This window comes from Hermetia illucens, chromosome 1 (assembly GCF_905115235.1).
Source record: "Hermetia illucens chromosome 1, iHerIll2.2.curated.20191125, whole genome shotgun sequence".
In the NCBI taxonomy this organism is placed as follows: Eukaryota; Metazoa; Arthropoda; class Insecta; order Diptera; family Stratiomyidae; genus Hermetia; species Hermetia illucens.
This window is the reverse complement of record NC_051849.1, coordinates 98,640,695-98,659,232: the sequence shown is the minus strand read 5'-3', so window position 1 is coordinate 98,659,232 and position 18,538 is coordinate 98,640,695. Positions and strand designations below refer to the sequence as shown.

Genomic DNA, 18,538 nt, shown 5'->3' with positions numbered 1-18,538 from the left:
ATAAAAATGATGCGAAATTGCTGATGAAAATTTAAATGAGGTGCAATATGTGGAAATGATGTTGCCTGGTGATGAGCATCAACCGCAGGCGAATTAATTGAAGCCAAATTATCTCCGGCTTTTGATTAAAGTCGTAGAGATATTATCCAGCTGTTAAATTCAAGCCATTTTCATTGGGGCGTTAATAATAGCGAAATAAATGAACTGACTGAACAGAATTCGACTCAATCTTATTTAAATGCTCTTAATTTTCTATATGAGCAAATTGATAGACTCCATACATCATCACGAAAGTAAATATCTGGCTATAGCCCAATAAAAAGTCTAATCAGAGCGTTTTCGTATTGAAAAATTAATTAATCAGGACAATCGGACCCAGGATGAGAATGGAACATCTTGACATATAAAGCTGCTGATTTATGGAAACGAATATGAGCTGATGGTTCCCGAACTGTCAATAATGGTAATACGTGACATACCTACATATAGCATAGTCATAATCTGACAGCTGATTCGACGCTCATAGAAAGAATGACCATTATTAGTACACTAGCAAGAGACATGAAGAAATCAGAAGAGAATCGACCTACCTTCTCGGAGTGCCAGGGACATGGATATTCATGTCCGCGCTGATTGAAGCTTCCATGAAACTACACTTAGACGTCTTAATCTTAACCATCGCCATTTACAATTTTCCACTTTCAGCTCTGGTTCCATAGTTGACAAAAGTCATTTTAAAGGAGGCAAGGGTACCTTGACTCCAAATGTCCGTTCTGATTTAGAGCACCAGCTCTGTGAGAATTGAGCCTCATTTTCTCGTAAACCAATGGCTAATACCGCGTATCCTATCCTTCCGTACAAAATTAACTTTCCTATTATTTCTTTGTTGGAATTTTTGTTGTTTTGCTTCAAGGTGTTATACCTTGTATATGATGGCTTCCCAGGAAAGTTTGCTTTGAAAGGTTTTCTTTTCCGACTTTCATGGAAGTATGCTTCCTTGCTTGTTTGTATGTGAATTCTTTCTGTCATTTTTTATGAGGAGAAGTAAATGCTCCTAGAAAAACGGAGGTAATTAGTATAGCCTGCCAAGTGCGTATACCGTTCAGTGGCAGAAATAATAGAAGGAAAATAGTACCATTCTTCTCGAAAGTGATTCCCTTCATTTTTGAAGAAAACGTGCAGGAAAGATAAGTTCTGCATAACAGTCAAGGAACTAACTAGAACTATGAGAATGTGGCCAACAGGCATGACTGCAGATGGAGAAAAAGAAGATTGAAGTTCTTTCCAGGCGAATTACTGATACCGAGGTTGAAATTGTGATATGATAAAGCAACGGTGCAAAGTGGACGAGAATAACACCTACTGCTTAAACTAGCAACTGATTACCAGACGGAGCCGGCGCACTGGTGATTAGTTGACATCAAAAATAATTTGAACTAATAGTTAGGCACACCAGTATATAATATTTCAGATGGAAAGCCCAATTTAACCTCTGAATAGGGGACAAAATTTTGTAATACTGACTGCCAGTCAGACGGCTATCAAGGCACGTAGGTTCAACCAGGTGAAATCTAGATTAGTATGGGAATGCGTTGTCAATATAAATATACTCTTGGCTCGTACACATGGTACAGCCAGTGAGATAAAGTGTGGAATGGGGGAGAGTCTATCGTTACGATTATGGAAACATATGAACCCTGGCCTGTTTGAGCTTCACCAAGAACGGCCTTTGGTCAAAGTGAGAATACTCACGGGTCACGGAAGATTAGATCACCAACTGGAAAAGCTGCGGATGTTGCAGATCTTATCTCGAATTTCTGTAAGAAGAACAATGCAACTTTCATACATACACTAAGGAGACTACCTAATACATTAGGATTTCGATAATTCTTATTGTCAAACGACTGACGGTTCGGTACCAATTATCAGCAAAAATGTACGAATTAGCCGGAAATATGAATATTAGGGGCAGAAATTATCGGGATTCCACTGTACTAGGCGCAAGACTAGACTACTAGATCTAAGACTGCGTTACACACCTTAGTTATGATGCAAACTCTCTTGATTACTGGGCAACGGGAAGACGGCCAAGTGTAGCCTTTATTTCGAACGCGAGTAAAAAGGATTCTTTTCATCCTAAATCTTTCAGACCATTCTGTCTGACATTCTCCATAACTAAAGCGTTCTAATGCTTTATCCCATACATTCATGTCAGCACGCTTATCGAGCGGGACGCTCAACTGAAACTGCTCTTTATCAGCTTACGGATGTAGTACGGGATGCTTTCGCCGCTTCTGTGGAGTATGCTGATCGACTCACTGCTATGTGAACTGCAAAATTTGCCAATACACGCTCAAGCTTATGCTGATGACGTGGCTGTACTTGCTGTTGATCGGGATCTTGGAACGGTGTGTAGGAATATACAGCGTGCCGTTGATTTGATAGACAGCTGGTGCCTTAGACATGGTTTGTCAGTTAATCCAAATAAAACCACAATGGTTTTATTCACAAAAAGGAGAAAACTGGATGGACTTTGCCTCCCTGAGATGAGGGGTACTACCCTTCAACTCTCCGAAGAAGTGAAATACCTGGGGGTTACTCTAGATAAAAAACTTCTTTGGAACAAACATGTAGAGGTAAAGATGAAACGAGTTCTCACAGCTTATGGGCTGTGCAGACGGACCTTTGCCTCGACATGGGGACTCAGACCTCATGTGGTAATGTGGATATACGTTGCCATCATTAGGCCGATGTTCGTATATGCATCCGTAGTGTGGTGGGTTAAAGTGAGACAAAAAGGTTTTCACCGTAAACTAGCTGCACTGCAAAGAACTGTTTGTCTGGGTATCACTGGTGCCATGAGCACGACATCCGGCGCAGCTCTGAATGCACTACTCAATTTGCAGCCCCTGGATATATTTATTCAAAGCACTGCAATGAGAGCAGCTCATAGGCTAATTCGATTAGCATTGGAAGAGTTACTGGGAGGACTAAATCCAATTCTTACAATGCCTTCCGATTCTCGTGTCCCCATACCTCTGTTTGGTAAAAGATATGTAGTTACCCTGAAGCTTAGAGAGGACTGGGAAGACCCAGAGGAATGCGTGGCGAGATATACGGAAGTCTTCTACATCTATGGCTCAAAAACAGAAGAGAGTTCTGGAGTCGGAGTCTACCTCTCGAATAAAAACGAGAAGTGGGCTTTTCCTTTGGGACAATATGCAACGGTTTTTCAAGCCGAAGTTTATGCGATCCTAAGGGTGGCAAACTGGGTGATTGACGAGCGGTTGAAGGGCAGGCGCATCGCAATCTGCAGTGACAGTCAAGCTGCACTGAGGGCATTGAGCGGTCCTTTGATCACCTCGAAAATCGTTCAGGAATGCAGAAACCATTTGAATTCTATGTCTAGATTCAATACGGTGGAACTACTCTGGGTACCTGGTCACTGTGGCATAGAAGAAAATGAAATCTCGGACGCTTTAGCGAAAGAGGGGTCAATCTCCCCTATGCCGGGACCGGAGCCAGCAATTGGGGTATCAGTAGCATTGGCTAAATCTGTTTTCAAAAACTGGGAACAAGTTTCCCATAATGACAGGTGGCAGAGCCTTAATGCTGCTCGACACACCAAACTTTTCCTGCCGGAACCCAACATACGTACCGCAAAGTTTATCCTGTCGAAAAGCAGGAGGACTTGCAGGTGTATTGTGGGCATTCTGACAGGCCATAATTCACTAGCTGAGCATATGTTCAGAATAGGAATTACCGAAGATGATACGTGTCCCTCCTGTAATGAGGAAGCGGAATCCACGGAGCATTTCCTATGTGAATGCCCCGCCTATGGACGCATCAGGCATCAAATCTTTGGTGCCGATGTTCTCCAATTACGACGGGTAGCATCACATAACGGAAATCCTACGATACGTTAACGAATCCGGAATATTCCGTTAGACGGGGGACGCGAGTACAATGGGCCAACACGGCCTGAGTGCTCAGAAGCTGTAGCTTCTCCCCACCACACACACACACACACACATACACGGGATGCCATACAAATAAAGGAAATAACACTGTGTGTTTTTTTTGGGTATCGAAGCAACCTTCGACAACACATCGCATACAAAGATACGAGATGCCTCATTTATGGATACTACTCAAGTTTGTCCACAAGGTTTGGTATCACCAGCATTAATGTGGAGCATGATAGTTGATGAACTCTTAGAAGTGCCAATAAACACTGGAATACAGGTCCAGCGTTAGGCCGGTGATATTGTTTTATTGTGTAGGAGCACATATGAGGACACCCTATGTGACAGAATTCAAACCGGACGCCGAATCACTAGCAATTGGTGCAGAAAGGCAGGGCTGCACATAAATCCAGCCAAGGCCAATATAGTACCATTCACTATGGAGCACAAGTTTGATCACCTGACAGTCATTAGATTACATGGAATGGAATGGAATATTTGGGAATCACACTAAACCAAAAACTACTTTAGAAGACATATTGAAAACGTATGTTGGAAATCCACAAGAGCTCTGATGACTTGCAACTCCATAGTAGAGAAAAAATAGGGGAAAACGATGCACTAGATATACATTGCAATAGCAATGAGACGGTATTCTGGGCAGACAGAATGGAACCCAGTACAGCAGCCATGGAGTTACACTGGCTTGTGTATCAGTGGGACAAAGAGAACTGACCCAATGGCATCCATAGAGTAAAAATAAAACTAGGTAGCTTTCTCCTACCACAATATATTTTAATAGTTAGTAAATGCGTATTTCGAGAGCTGCTTACTCTAGAGAGAGAGTAAGTAGCTACCTAGGTAGCTTAAGTACTGAGGAAGAGAGTAAGTAGCTCTCGAAATACGTATTTACTAACTATTAAAATATATTGTAGTAGGAGAAAGCTACCTAGTTTTATTTTTATTTAGAAGAACTACAAGCATCGGAACAATAACTATCCATAGAGGTTCCTTTTGGCTTTGATCACTTCGATAAAAAGTTTGAGACACGTTGGAGCAAGAGGGCAAATTGGGAGAGCGTGACATTGATATAAATGGAGCTGAAACTAGCTACTGATTACTTAGTGCACTAGTATATCTCTTACGGCAGAGGTAGCAGAGGGAGTTTCCTGGATCATTGGTCCATGGAAAACGCCCTTTGAACCAATAGGTATTTAAGGGGTAGGTATTTAATATTTCAGCCGGGAATATACGCCAAAGGCAAACACAATTTCTTCAACCTTCAAAGGAACTATAGGGAATAGAACAGCCAGGCGACTATTAAGGCACTTAGGTCCTACCAGGTAAACTCCAAATTGCTGTGTTTGTTAACAAACTGAACATGATCGGCTGATTCAGTAAAGTCTGGATACTCTGGGTTCCAGGCCACATTGAGTTAGAAACCAGTGGGGCAGCGAACGTCTATACGGAAAGCAGCAACGCGCCTATACGGGCTTGAGCCATTCTGTGGAGTCGAAAATGGTTTTATGTCTACGACATTGAAAAAAGAAAAGGAAAGCCTGAGGGAACTTATCAGGAACAGAACAGTTTAGGGTGCTCATTAAGGATATAAACCCAGGCGCTCGAAAGATTGTTTAAACTTCACCAACAAGAGCCTCCGGATCATAATGGATCGTTGTAGGCTAAACTATCACCTAGGACGCAGTGCTACTTCCCTTGACAATGTAGTTATTATTAATTTACGATACTCAGCTCAAATGTCACGCATCAAGCTTTTTCAGCGGGCATGGCCGAAGATATTGAGAAAGTAAGGAGGTATACCATAGTACTTTAAAAATAAAAATATTCACCAAGAATTTCATGTGTCATTGCTGTTGGACGAGTCACCCGATTGCATGAAAAAAGAATATTTGATTAGATTAAAAACTCATCCTAGCATGACAACTAAAAATCTTTTAAATTAAACTAATAAGCCCAAAAGGTGGTGCCACCTCTCCGATGTTCTTGGTGATAGTGATGAGCGAGATTTTACAGATACTGAACAGGCATGAGTTCAGTAGTCACTGGTCTTGGTGACTATGACAAAAATTATAACAACATTTATTGATTTCTGCAACTATCATCGCGTCGTCATTGGCAACACAATTTTCAAGTACACTGCCTGTCGTGAGTTCGGTTTTGCATTAGCAAGCGAAAGGAGACCCTTAGCTACCAACTGCCTACCCACCACTCTGTATTTGAGACGAACGGGAAAGTGCTCGAAAAGCTCAACAGGAGTACACTTGATAAAGCAATACATACTGCCGATAGCTGCCGAGAGTTAAAAATATCAAATTTTTCAAAAAATTGGCCCCGACTATCTTTGAGTTATTTTATTTTTGGATATTTAGACCGATGTTAATTCAATCACATGTCGCCTGAGCCGATCATTTCACTTTTTCTTATTCCAGCACTAGCTTCCTTCACGGAGCGGTATAAACATGCTATACTTCGAATTTTGGTCTTTCGAACACATAATTCCGATTAAAAGTTAAATCGGCTTTGAAGTCACGTTTACCCAGATATAGCTTATATATAGTATGGTACGAAATTCAAGATTCCGTCAAAACTAGATAGACTTTAGAGCACCAATAAAATGAATAAAATTAATAGCACAAACCACTTGAATTTGTTATAATCAAAAATTCTCCCAAATCTCGAAAAGCATTTTATCGTAACAGCTCCTTGATCGACCAGTCTTTTCAGTTGAGCATAGTGCAGAGTTCATGTGCAGAAAGTTGCAAATTGTCAGTTTTTGGGATTCCTTAATCACTATGTTGTCCCATTTATTATCATCTTGGCAGGTGACTCGGCAAGTGAGTTCGCAAGCTCCAAACTATATACAAATAGTACTCCATCCAAGTCTTGTCATCGTTTAAAATAAATGAGCATGTTCTCTGAATTAAACTACCATGGAGAAGAAGAACAAGTTGCAATTCCCCACGGAACAAAGCATCCCATCTGGCACCCCGCAGGCAACTGAAGCCTACATTGTGTATTCTACAGTATGACCAACATCCCTCGTCATCTCCTAGCATTCTTAACATTTGTCTACAATCTATTCTACAAGCACGTTGGGTTAATTAATACTCACCTGGGATATTCTGAGTGAACACCCACGAGTGCAACGCCAGCTTCTTCGTTGCATGCAGACGAAATTTGTTCTCGATTTCCAGCGCAGGGTGTTTTCATCGAGCCAGGAATCGACAACGTGGACACCGGTTTTCGGAGCTTCATTGTGTAAATTCATGTTTTGTAGAAACATGGAAGAAAAAATCGACAAAATGGAGAAATATATTAGTACTTACTTATTTACTTATTAGCTTTCTTGTTTTATATGCAGAAGTGTAATTAGGAAAATCATTGAAATTAGGAAAACATCGTGCAAACTAATTTACGACAGCAATGGTCGACGCATTCGGCAGGCATTTCCAAAACCAATTCATGCGCCTGGAGCTCTAAGCTCATGGCATGCCTCTGACATCCACAAGCACCAACGGAACAAACTGCATGCGTCATTCTTTCGCTTTCAGCCTTATGAAATCGTATACAAAAGGATAAAAGAATCACATGTCTGATGCCAATATTACTCAATGCTCATTCGCGGAAACAACAATTTTATAGCATTTTTGTGGGAGAGATAATACTTCAATTAAGAAATATCGTCTATCATGCTGCTACGTAATGCTGCGTACCAAGTATTCCCGCTATGTTTTAATAACATCCTCCCACTTCTTTTCTTTTCTGCTACTCAAAAACTTGATGAGATCTGCCACCCGACATAAATCATTCGTCGAAAACGAGAAAACGTCATTCAAGTCCAAAAACATTTTTCAAATGAACAACGAGAGGGCTGGTATTAAGACCTCCCATTGTGATGCCAATGAATCGAACCGCTAGCTATGTATACACACACCAATATGGCAGATTCGTTACAATTTTCTTATTACATCCTCTCTGGAAAAAGCTGAATTTCATTGTGAAACAACCAGAACGAATGAACGGACCACTGACATTTTTGCCTTATCACGATCTGTGAATTTGCCATCCGAGAATAACTCCGTTAATGCATGTTATTGCGTCACAGCCAATGCTAAGTAACCTTAATTTCAGATAAAGATTCACGACAGGAAGATATCTCCGAATTGTCTGCAACTAACAATTGGGAGGGAGACTCTCAACAGTGAAATTATGCAGAGGTCCTGAGGGTATTGAACATGCAGCCTTTAATTTTACAATAAACCTAATACCGCAACAAAGCAACTATCCTCATCTTTAAGATTTTCTCCCCCTCCCCTTGTATTTTTTATTTGGTTCCATTTTATTGCCGCATTCCTATGAGGACTGAAAGTTTTCGTAATTTTATTTCAAGGAACAGGACGGAAAAGTAATAAAATCAAGGCAACTGGCAACTACAGAACAGTTTCAAGGAGTGTACATGCCACAAGAAATTTCAGATAAAATCCAGTCAACTGAAAACAACCTCGCTCACTATCTTCTCGTAAAAAAAGTATGAGAATGCGAATGAAGCAATAACAATTCGAAAGTTTTTTCCCTTCTGAACTTTCTTTCTTCTGCTTTCGAAGAACAGAGGACTCATGTGAATATACGGATGGGATACTTGCTTGGATTTCAAAACGAATATCATGCAAGCACGGGATATAGATTTTCAGGATATTTAAGGATAAATCTGATATTTGAGGTTAATAAAAATTTTATTGTGGTTTGGGGTAGGTCCAAAATAAACAAATAAATGGAGCATTTGGGTTGCTTCAAAGATATGCAGGATGCTGACAGACAGTATGTACTTTGCACCCATAAAATTTATTTGAAATGGTATTTTATTTTGCTAATTAAAAGTATTGGCTTATTTATGCATTGATCACCTGAAGATTCTCTACCTGATAATTATCCCAGTGATTTCAAATTAACGGGGAGATACCTGCAACCGATTTAGGAAACTCATAATTTCAAAGTTACCGTGTCTCTACTGGAGAAAGAGTTCCGACCTTCTTATAATCTCTCATATTCTGACTCGGTCCGAACGATTAACTATTATATAGGTTACGTATCTTAAAAGATGCCCGAGCCTATCCCACATCTCTAACTAATTCCCACAATTCCTGGACAGTTATTTGCTTTCAACAGAATACGTAGATACCTGATCTGTCTTTTATCTCTAAATAATTCCCAGAATCTTGCGACAGTTGTTTACTTTCAGTAGAACTCGTAGATTCTTTCCCATAGATCTAGTTGCAATAATAGATGCACTGGCATCTAGTATGTAGTTCTCAGAACAAACAAGTGTTGAGCCAGCAATAGCACCCCATAAAACTAAATTACGAACTTACAGTCAATCGTGAGTCGCACTTGTAATTATAAGAATTTCTAAAATAAAGTTTCATTTTTAAATGATCCCGCATTTATTAATCTTACTTATATACATATAAACTCCGCCATGCTATTAACATAGTATGCTGGTCCCAAGCCCAGGTAAAGGAGAAGGGTTTGAGGCAACGTACTCTGTACTATCCTCAGTAAAACAAAAATAAAATGCTGAGATCAGGGAAAGAGATAAATAGAGTATAGTTGGAGTTATTCTACTACGCTAAATCCTACCTGATCTCTCTTGGTGAGAGGCCCCGCGACAGGTCGACCAAGAAAATGCATAGAATGTCGTTACAAACATGATGATCGGATTAAGTCACAGGCCTCGGAGAAATGCTAGGGCGTCCACCTTAGTCGACGCGGCAGGACGGGCCCCGGTCCTGTCGAGAAATGGGCAAGGGTTCTTGACGCATGAACGGCGTCAGGACGTAAGCAAGTTAGTCCGCACACAACGAACAAAATAAATACGTGTCTGCACGCTAAATGTTGGTACCCTAACTGGAAAGACGGAGGAACTCGCAAGAGCACTTCGGAAAAGGTGCATTGACATCTGCGCTCTGCAAGAAACCCGACGGTCTGGTTCCAAAAGCTGCGACATTGAACGCGAACGCGGTAAAAATGGCTACAAACTTCTCTATTTTGGTAACCCACACACTCAATATGGTGTTGGCATTGCCATCTTAGAGGGTATCCGTGATGCCATTAAAGAAGTCGAACGATTTGATGATCGGCCGATGAAGCTCACCATTATATCAGCTGATCGCACTATTCACTTCTTCACCGCGTATGCACCACAGACAGGCCGACCTGATGCCGAGAAAGATGCCTTCTGGCAACTTCTCGATGAAAAGGCTTGTCACGTGCCTGCTGACGATTACATAATCATTGCCGGCGACCTTAATGGTCATGTGGGTGAAAAGGCAGACGGTAACAGGTGCCATGGGGGAAAGGGGTTCGGAGCGCGCAATGAAGGTGGCGAGCGTATAATCGATTTTGCGGACACCCATGACCTTGTACTTATGAATACATGGTTCATCAAACGATTGACTCATCTTCCCACATTTTATAGTGGGAACAATAAAACGCAAATCGACTATATTCTCATAAGACGCCAACATTTTACCACTGTCACTGATTGCAAAGTCGTTCCCTATGAGACCATCGCACCTCAACATCGGCCGTTGATTGCTGTCCTGCGAATCAAGCCACCGATAAAATAGCGTGAGGAACGCACTGGCCCGCCGCGCATTAAATGGTGGCGATTTGGTGAGAAGAAAGAAGAAGCGGTCTCACTCATACGATTGCCAACCATTACGAATGTGGAAGAATCATGGAACCAAATGAAAGACACGATCCACAAAGCGGCCTCTGCAACCCTCGGGGTCACCAAGCCGGGTAAGCGGTACATCAACCGAGATACTTGGCTTTGGAATGATGATGTTGAAATGAAGGTCCGTGAAAAGAAACGCCTCTACCACAAATTTCTCGACGATAAAACGCCTGCTAATTGGCAAATTTATAAGAATGCCAACCGGGAAGCATAGAAAGCGGTCGCTGTCACCCGAGCGAACCATTTCAAAAATCTTTACGATAAACTGGACACTCGGGATGGCGAGAGAGATCTGTATCGACTTGCTAAAAGCCATGATGAATACACACAGGATATCGAACACCTCTGTTGTGTTAATGACAAGAACGGTACTTTGCTCACCAACCGTCGAGCCGCAACGGATAGATGGCGAGAATACTTCGAGCAGATTTCAACTGAAGAATTTGCTCATCCTCCACTTCCACAATCATTGCCGACATTTGGAGCAGTTCCACCAGTCAGCGCAACTGAAGTCGAGGAGGCAATAAAACAAATGAAATCGGGGAAAGCAACAGGACCTGACGACATCGCATCTGAGCTCTGGAAAGCGAAGAGTTGGGACCCAACACTGTGGCTCAGTGAATTCTTTAACCGGGTTATTCAGGCAGGAAGAACACCATCTGACTGGCAAGAAAGTACTACTGTTCCAATATGGAAAAAGAAAGGTAGCCCAGCAGAATGTTCAAATTACCGTCCGATCCGGTTACTTTCCCATACCATGAAGATTTTTGAACGCATTCTTGACAACCGTATTCGCGAAATCGTTGAAATAACCGTGAATCAAGCCGGATTTGTCAAGAACTGCGGAACTGCTGACGCAATACACGCTGCGCGGTTACTCATGGAGAAACACCGTGAGAAGCATCGCCCTCTTTACATTGCCTTTCTGGATCTAGAGAAAGCGTTTGACCGTGTACCACACGAACTCATCTGGTATGCTTAACGACAACACCTAGTGCCAGAAGAACTCATGCGCTTGGTTCAATTGCTCTACCACGATCCGAAAGGTAAAGTTCGAAGTATGGCGGGTGTATCAAAACCGCTTCGTGTTTCTGTTGGAGTTCATCAAGGAAGTGCCCTCTCACCACTCCTCTTTGTCCTTGTTATGGACACCGTCACACGGGATATCCAACGTCCAGCGCCCTACACACTGCTTTATGCAGATCATGTTTTCCTAGCATCTGATAGCAAAAATGATCTCGAGCAACTTGTCCAAAAATGGAATGATCGCCTCATGCAACACGGTCTCAGATTGAATTTAAACAAAACTGAATTTTTGACGACCGATCCCCATGAAACAGGCACAATCACTGTCAGCGGCAATGATCTGCCCAGAACTGAGCGATTTAAATACCTCGGGTCAACGCTATCAGCCAATGGAGAGCTGCGTTATGAAATTTCTTCACGCATTAACGCAACCTGGATGAAGTGGCGTTCCACAACTGGTGTCCTTTGTGATCGACGTATCAACGAACGTCTCAAATCTAAAATTTACAGCAATGTCGTCCGTCCAGTCGCTCTCTATGGTTCTGAGTGTTGGCCGACCATAAAAGACAATGAACGGAGTCTTGCGGTAATGGAGACGAAGATGCTACGTTGGACTAGTGGCGTCACATGTTTAGATCACATCCGAAATGAGGATATCCGCGATGGTTATGGGGTTGCACCGATCGTGGAAAAGTTGCGAGAGAGGCGTCTTCGATGGTATGGTCACGCAATTCGTGCAAACGAGAATTCACTTGCAAAGATTGGTCTGAACATCGAAGTCGATGGTAAACGACCAAAAGGCAGACCTAAGCAACGGTGGCTTGATACGCTGGATGGGGATTTGAAAGCTTCGAGATTGCACCCAGATCAGGCATCCGATAGAGCCAAATGGCGAAGCCGATCACGACGAGCCGACCCCGCTTGTGAACGGGACAAAGGCTGAAGAAAAAAAGAAGAAGACTTATATACATATATATAATAAGTGTACGCGTATATACCGATCTTTATGAAAAACTTGATGGAACTGTAAACGCGTTTTTCTCAAAACATTGTTTTTCAAACTGTGGAGATAACTCGAAAAGTACTTTCTCGACCCTGCCATAATTTCTACTGCAAATTCGGCTTTTTTATTTAAAAGTTCAACTAGAAACTATACATGTTTATAATAAACTCCAATTTTTTTTACTTTTTCAGATAAAAATTAAGGACAAGAGGTTGAACATCGATTTGTCATTTCGATTATGACGGCCTAGAAAAAAGTGCAAATATTACCGATTTTGCTTGTTGTTGTAGTAAAACAAAAATGGAATATTTCACTTAGATATACCTATCTCTAAGTATCTCTCCCCTTAAGTTTCAAAATGTTGTCTCGGTCCATGTTGTTTTAACGGCGGTTTGACGATGAATGTAAGCTAGCAACGGAACGGAAGAATGCCGCATATCGAAAAATGTTGCATTCTCAAAGAACGCGGGCAGAGACTTATCACGAGCGGAGAAGCGACTTCACAGAAAGGAAAAAGGAACCTGGGAGAACCAAGAAGTCTGTGAACTAGAAAAGTACAGGGAGCAACCGCACCAGGCGCGGAAGTTTTACCAACTAGTCAGCAGGATGAAACCTTATACATCTCGATGCTCATCCTGCCGAGACAAAGAGGGAAATCTGATTCCCGACAGAACAGACATATTGGAGCGGTGGGTTGAGTACTTTGATGAGCTACTGAACAACCATAAGATCGGCGAGTTAGAGGTCCCGACAACTGAAGACGACGGACAAATACTGCCACCACCAAGTTTAGGAGAAACAGTCCGTGCAATTCATCGGCTAAAAAATCATAAGTCACCAGGAGCCGATGGAATTACAGCCGAATTGGTTAAATATGGAGGCGACCAATTACACCAAGTGCTTCATCAACTTGTGGTCAAGGTATGGGACAGCGAATCAATGCCTGACGATTGGCAAAGAGGTATTACCTGTATCATACATAAAAAGGGAGATATCACACAGTGCAGCAATTATAGAAGTATCACGTTGCTGAGTACCATCTATAAGATATTCTCCTCTATCTTGCTAGGCCGGATAGCCCCATACGCCCAGAACATCATTCAGGCTTCACTCAAGGCAAATCAGAAACAGATCAGAAAGAAGTTCACGTTTCTGCCTCGAGTAACTCATACTGATATGCATGGCCAAAAAATCTAAAAGGGAAACAAAAGATATGATATTCCACTCGGTCCCCATTGATGTCTGTTCACTTTGTTGGGGTATTGGAATATATAAGTAGTTAATAGTTAAATTTTGGGAGCTCCCATTTAAAATGGGTTTAAAGCCCTCACTCATGATCAATGATCAATCAAACAAAGTACAAGAGAACGGCTGATGCAAGCCTACCACAAATGGTGATATACTCATAAGAAAAAAACAACGAAGGTGTACCTTTCCAATGGGCTCACCACACCATGGAAGTGATTGTGCAACCACACAGCACCAGTAATCAAACAGATACTACAATTAATTTCAAATATTTATTAAACATTTATTAATTAATCATATGCTTACAACCAAAAACAGTACAAATTTTCTAAAACTCCGTACCCTCCCTCCCTACATTTCGGGCTATTAATGTTCGCATTACCCTGACGCTTCTGTAAAGGCGATTTACATATGAGTCTATCTGTTCACATTCCTCGGTATTTCTGGGGCTTTGAGCTGACAACTCTTTGGAAAGCGCAATTTTCGTTTTAGTAAGCTGATATACGTCTCGTCGGCGACGTCTTAGTTCTTCTTGATGGCGAAAGACCTTGTAGTACGATTTCTGCTTCTTCTTTTCTTTTAATGTAAACACTCTGCAAACAAGATTTGAGATCATGTTTCCAAAACCTCTAAGTCCTTTAGCTGCCAATGTCTTCAAGGAATAATAATAATCCATTATTTATTTTCAGTTTTGCACTTCAGTAGGAATTGATCAGGAATGAAGAATCGTTACTAAAATATGAGCTTTTTATATACAACAGCCATGGATATTATAATAACAAACTAAACAGAAAAATATTCTCTACCCAGTCGTTATACTCATTTTAAAATTCTCTTATCCTTATCCTTCAGGTATAAACTCGCCTATATTATTGTCATAGCATATTGGTCCCAAATCCAGGTAAAGCCGTTCCCTATGAGACCATCGCACTTCAATATCGGCCGTTGACTGCCGTCCCGGGCATCAAGCCACTAATAAAACAGTGTGAGGAAAGCACTGGCCCGGCGGGCATTAAATGATTGCGATTTCGTGAGAAGAAAGAAGAAATGATCTCACTTACGCGATTACCAACCATTATAAATGTGGGAGAACCCTGGGACCAAATTAAAGACACGGCCCACAAAGTAACCTCTTCAACCCACGGGGTCACCAAGCCAAGTAAGCGGTATATCAAGCGAGATACTTGGCTTTGGAATGACGATCGCTGTCACTCGAGCAGTCCATTACAAAGATCTTTACGATAAACTGGACACTCGAGATAGAGAGTATCGACTTGCAAAAAGCCGAAACGAACGCACACAGTATATCGAACATTCCTGTTGCATTAATGACAAAAAGGGCGGATAGATGGCGAGAATATTTCGAACAAATTTCAACTGAAGAATTTGCTCATCCTCCATTCCATAATCATTGCCTACATTTGGAGCAATTCCATTTAACAGCGCAACTGAGGTCCAGGGAGCAATAAAACGAACGAAAACGGGGAAAGCCACAGGACCTGGCGACATCGCATCTAAGGTCTGGAAAGCGAAGAGCTGGGCCCCAACATTGTGGATCAGTGAATTCTTTAATCGAGTTATTCAGGAAGGTAGGACACCATCTGACTTGCAAGGAAGTATCATAGTTCCAATATCAAAGAACAAAGGTAGTCCAGCAGAATGTTCAAATTACCGCCCGATCCGGTTACTTTCCCACATCATGAAAATTTTTTGATTGCTCTATCACCAAAGTTTAAAGTGTGGCGCGTGCATGAAAACCGCTTCGTGTCCCTGTTGGTGTTCATCAAGGAAGCGCCCTCTCACCACTCCTCTCTGTTCTTGTTATGGATACTGTCACAAGGAACATCCACCGTCCAGCGTGATACACACTGCCTTATGCAGATTATGATGAGTAGCAACTTTCTTAGCAAAATTAGACTAGAGGCAGATGGACTGCGCTAGTTCAGTGACAACTTAGGTGCGAGGCTGACTCGGGGCATGATGAGATTGATAACTACCTTATTCAGCTCCTATGTAGGGAAAGAGCTGTTCAGTCTTACCTGCACAAGATTGGAAAGGCACCAGGGAATCTTGCGCTTGTGTGTTTTGCAATGGGGTTGTAGACAATGCCCATCACACCTTTCTTTCTTGTGGAAGTTGGGATGAGATCCATCAACAACTCTGTTTAAACACATGGGATCTCTCGCCAGACAAAATTGTCGAGGAGGTGTCGTGGAGCGCTGACAGGTGCAGCGGTGTTGCGTATTTCGTTCGGGTTCTTGTCGTTGCAAAGAAGATACAAGTCGATCAGTGGAGGGCAGGGCATAGGGGTTCGAACTAACAGTTATCCTTCTTCTTTCCTCTCTCGTTGCTGACAAAAAATCACTAATTTGAAGTGTTTAGTTGGTAGTCCGACGGCGTACCGTTGCAGGGATCCAACACTCTGTGCGTAAACACATTCACCTATTTGAAATAATAAAAACTTATTTCTTTTTCGTTCGTGTGAATATTTATTCTTGCAAATACCGATATTTCGGGAACCACTTGTTCCCTTCATCGGTGCTAACTAGTTGCATCAATGGTAACAAGTTGCACGTGTTAGCACTGATGAAGGGAACAAGTGATTCCTGAAATATCAGTATTTGCAAAAATAAATATTCACGCCAACGAAAAAGAAACAACAAGTCTCTATTATTTCAAATAACTAATCGTTGGAAACACCGCATAATTTCATTCAGACATTTACCTACCCTGCCACAATGAAAAACAAGTCGGAATACCGGAAGCTCGCGCTTCGGGTATAGCGGTTTTGTGTTCATCTTATGTGAGAAACTTCAACGTACATTTTTCTGTACGTATATAGCTACAAATCCAACATAATCCTTCATATTTTTCCAAACTACGAGACATACGTACATATTACAGCCATAGATATCATTCGAATACTGTACACATATATGCACGTATATAAATTGATCGTACCCATATTTCCGATTTACTTTTTATATCTATTTGAATTAGGCGCTACCCGCAAAGTTCATTAGCACGCATATATTATACACCTACATACACACATGTCTGGCTGACAAATAGCTAAAAAACTAAAACAAAATAATTCTCTGTGACCCAGTTCATAAGAACTCATTTCGTTGTGGTATTGACGAATTGATATGTGATGATGACGTCATGCAGGTTGTAGAATGCACGAAATTCACAAAAAAATGTAGTTTCACCCCCTATAACTTTGTTAATAGTAATTGGATTTTCTTCAAACTTGACCAAACTGTGCATTATGTTCTTCATTACATGCATGCCAAATTCTGTACTTCTGGGATGAACATAAGGGGGCGTGCCGGGTAAATTTCTAAAATGTTGAAATATACTATTATTAACTTTATTTGTGCAGATATCGGAACCGGATATATTTTGAGGCCTAGATTTCGTAGAGATGCACCACTGTGATTTTTTTCAGATTTTTCGGTTGGATAGGTTCTGAGAACGAGACCTGTTACACTTTTTGTGGGTCATATTTTGAACCCTCACTCCCCTACGTTTCATCTAATATCAAATATTGAACCAGATTTGAAAAGTACTAATTGAGACCTTTCATTTGATACCCTACATGGATACATTCTGTGAAAAAAAAGTTGCACCCTCCATTCACATATATGGGGAGCCCCCCCTTAAACTTAACACAAGATGGCGCCACTTACTGCATGTAAAGGGATCACCAGATTACATACTCTCACCAATTTTCGTGACAATCGGTCTAGTCGTTTCCGAATAAATCGGGTGTGACAGACAGACAGACAGACAGAGAGACAGACAGACAGACACACAATACCATTGGCAAACTATTTGAACGAGTAATATATAATAGACTGCTCGCTGTTGCGGAAAAGGAAGGAGGCCTTTCCGACAAACAATTCGGATTTCGTAAGGCAAAATCAACTGTCGACGCAATTAGCACGCTGACTGGCTTGGCTCAGGCTGCAATAGAAGAAGGAAAAAGCTGCGCAGTAATAACCCTCGACGTAAAAAATGCGTTCAATAGTGCAAAATGGAATAAAATCATCGAGGCACTCGACAAGATACAAGCCCCGAAGTACATTGTACGCATTGTGGTCGAGTTTCTCCTTGGGAGAAGACTTTAGTGCGACTCGGACGATGGGCTAAAAATATTCCCGACAACTTGCGGAGTGCCACAGGGTTCTGTCCTGGGTCCCTTGCTGTGTTTAGTTATGTACGATGGAGTGTTGACGCTACGCCTACCGGACAACGTGACAACTATTGGCTTCGCCGATGATATCGGAATAACGGTGGTTGCAAAGCACCAAGACGAGATCGAGATCTATGCAAATGAAGCGATATGGGAGATCAATTCCTGGTTGAGAAATTCTGGCCTTTCACTTGCCGAGCATAAAGCAGAAGTAGTTCTCATTAGCAAGAGAAGAAAGAACACAACTGTGAAAATCAAAGTTGGCGGAAAAACAATTTACTCCCAACCATCGCTCAAATACTTGGGAGTAATTATTGACAGAAGACTCAACTTCAAAAGAC

General features: G+C 41.7%; 1 protein-coding gene across 9 annotated transcripts in view; it reads right to left on the bottom strand.

Annotated features, from left to right (window-relative positions):
• LOC119646808 (small conductance calcium-activated potassium channel protein) overlaps positions 1-18,538 on the bottom strand; it is an 818,793-nt gene that overhangs the window by 98,425 nt on the left and 701,830 nt on the right. For all 9 annotated transcript variants that reach the window (XM_038047402.1, XM_038047404.1, XM_038047400.1 and 6 more), the window contains one exon: positions 7,099-7,235. In XM_038047402.1, the coding sequence (XP_037903330.1) occupies positions 7,099-7,235 (137 nt within the window). The remainder of the gene's footprint in view (positions 1-7,098; positions 7,236-18,538) is intronic.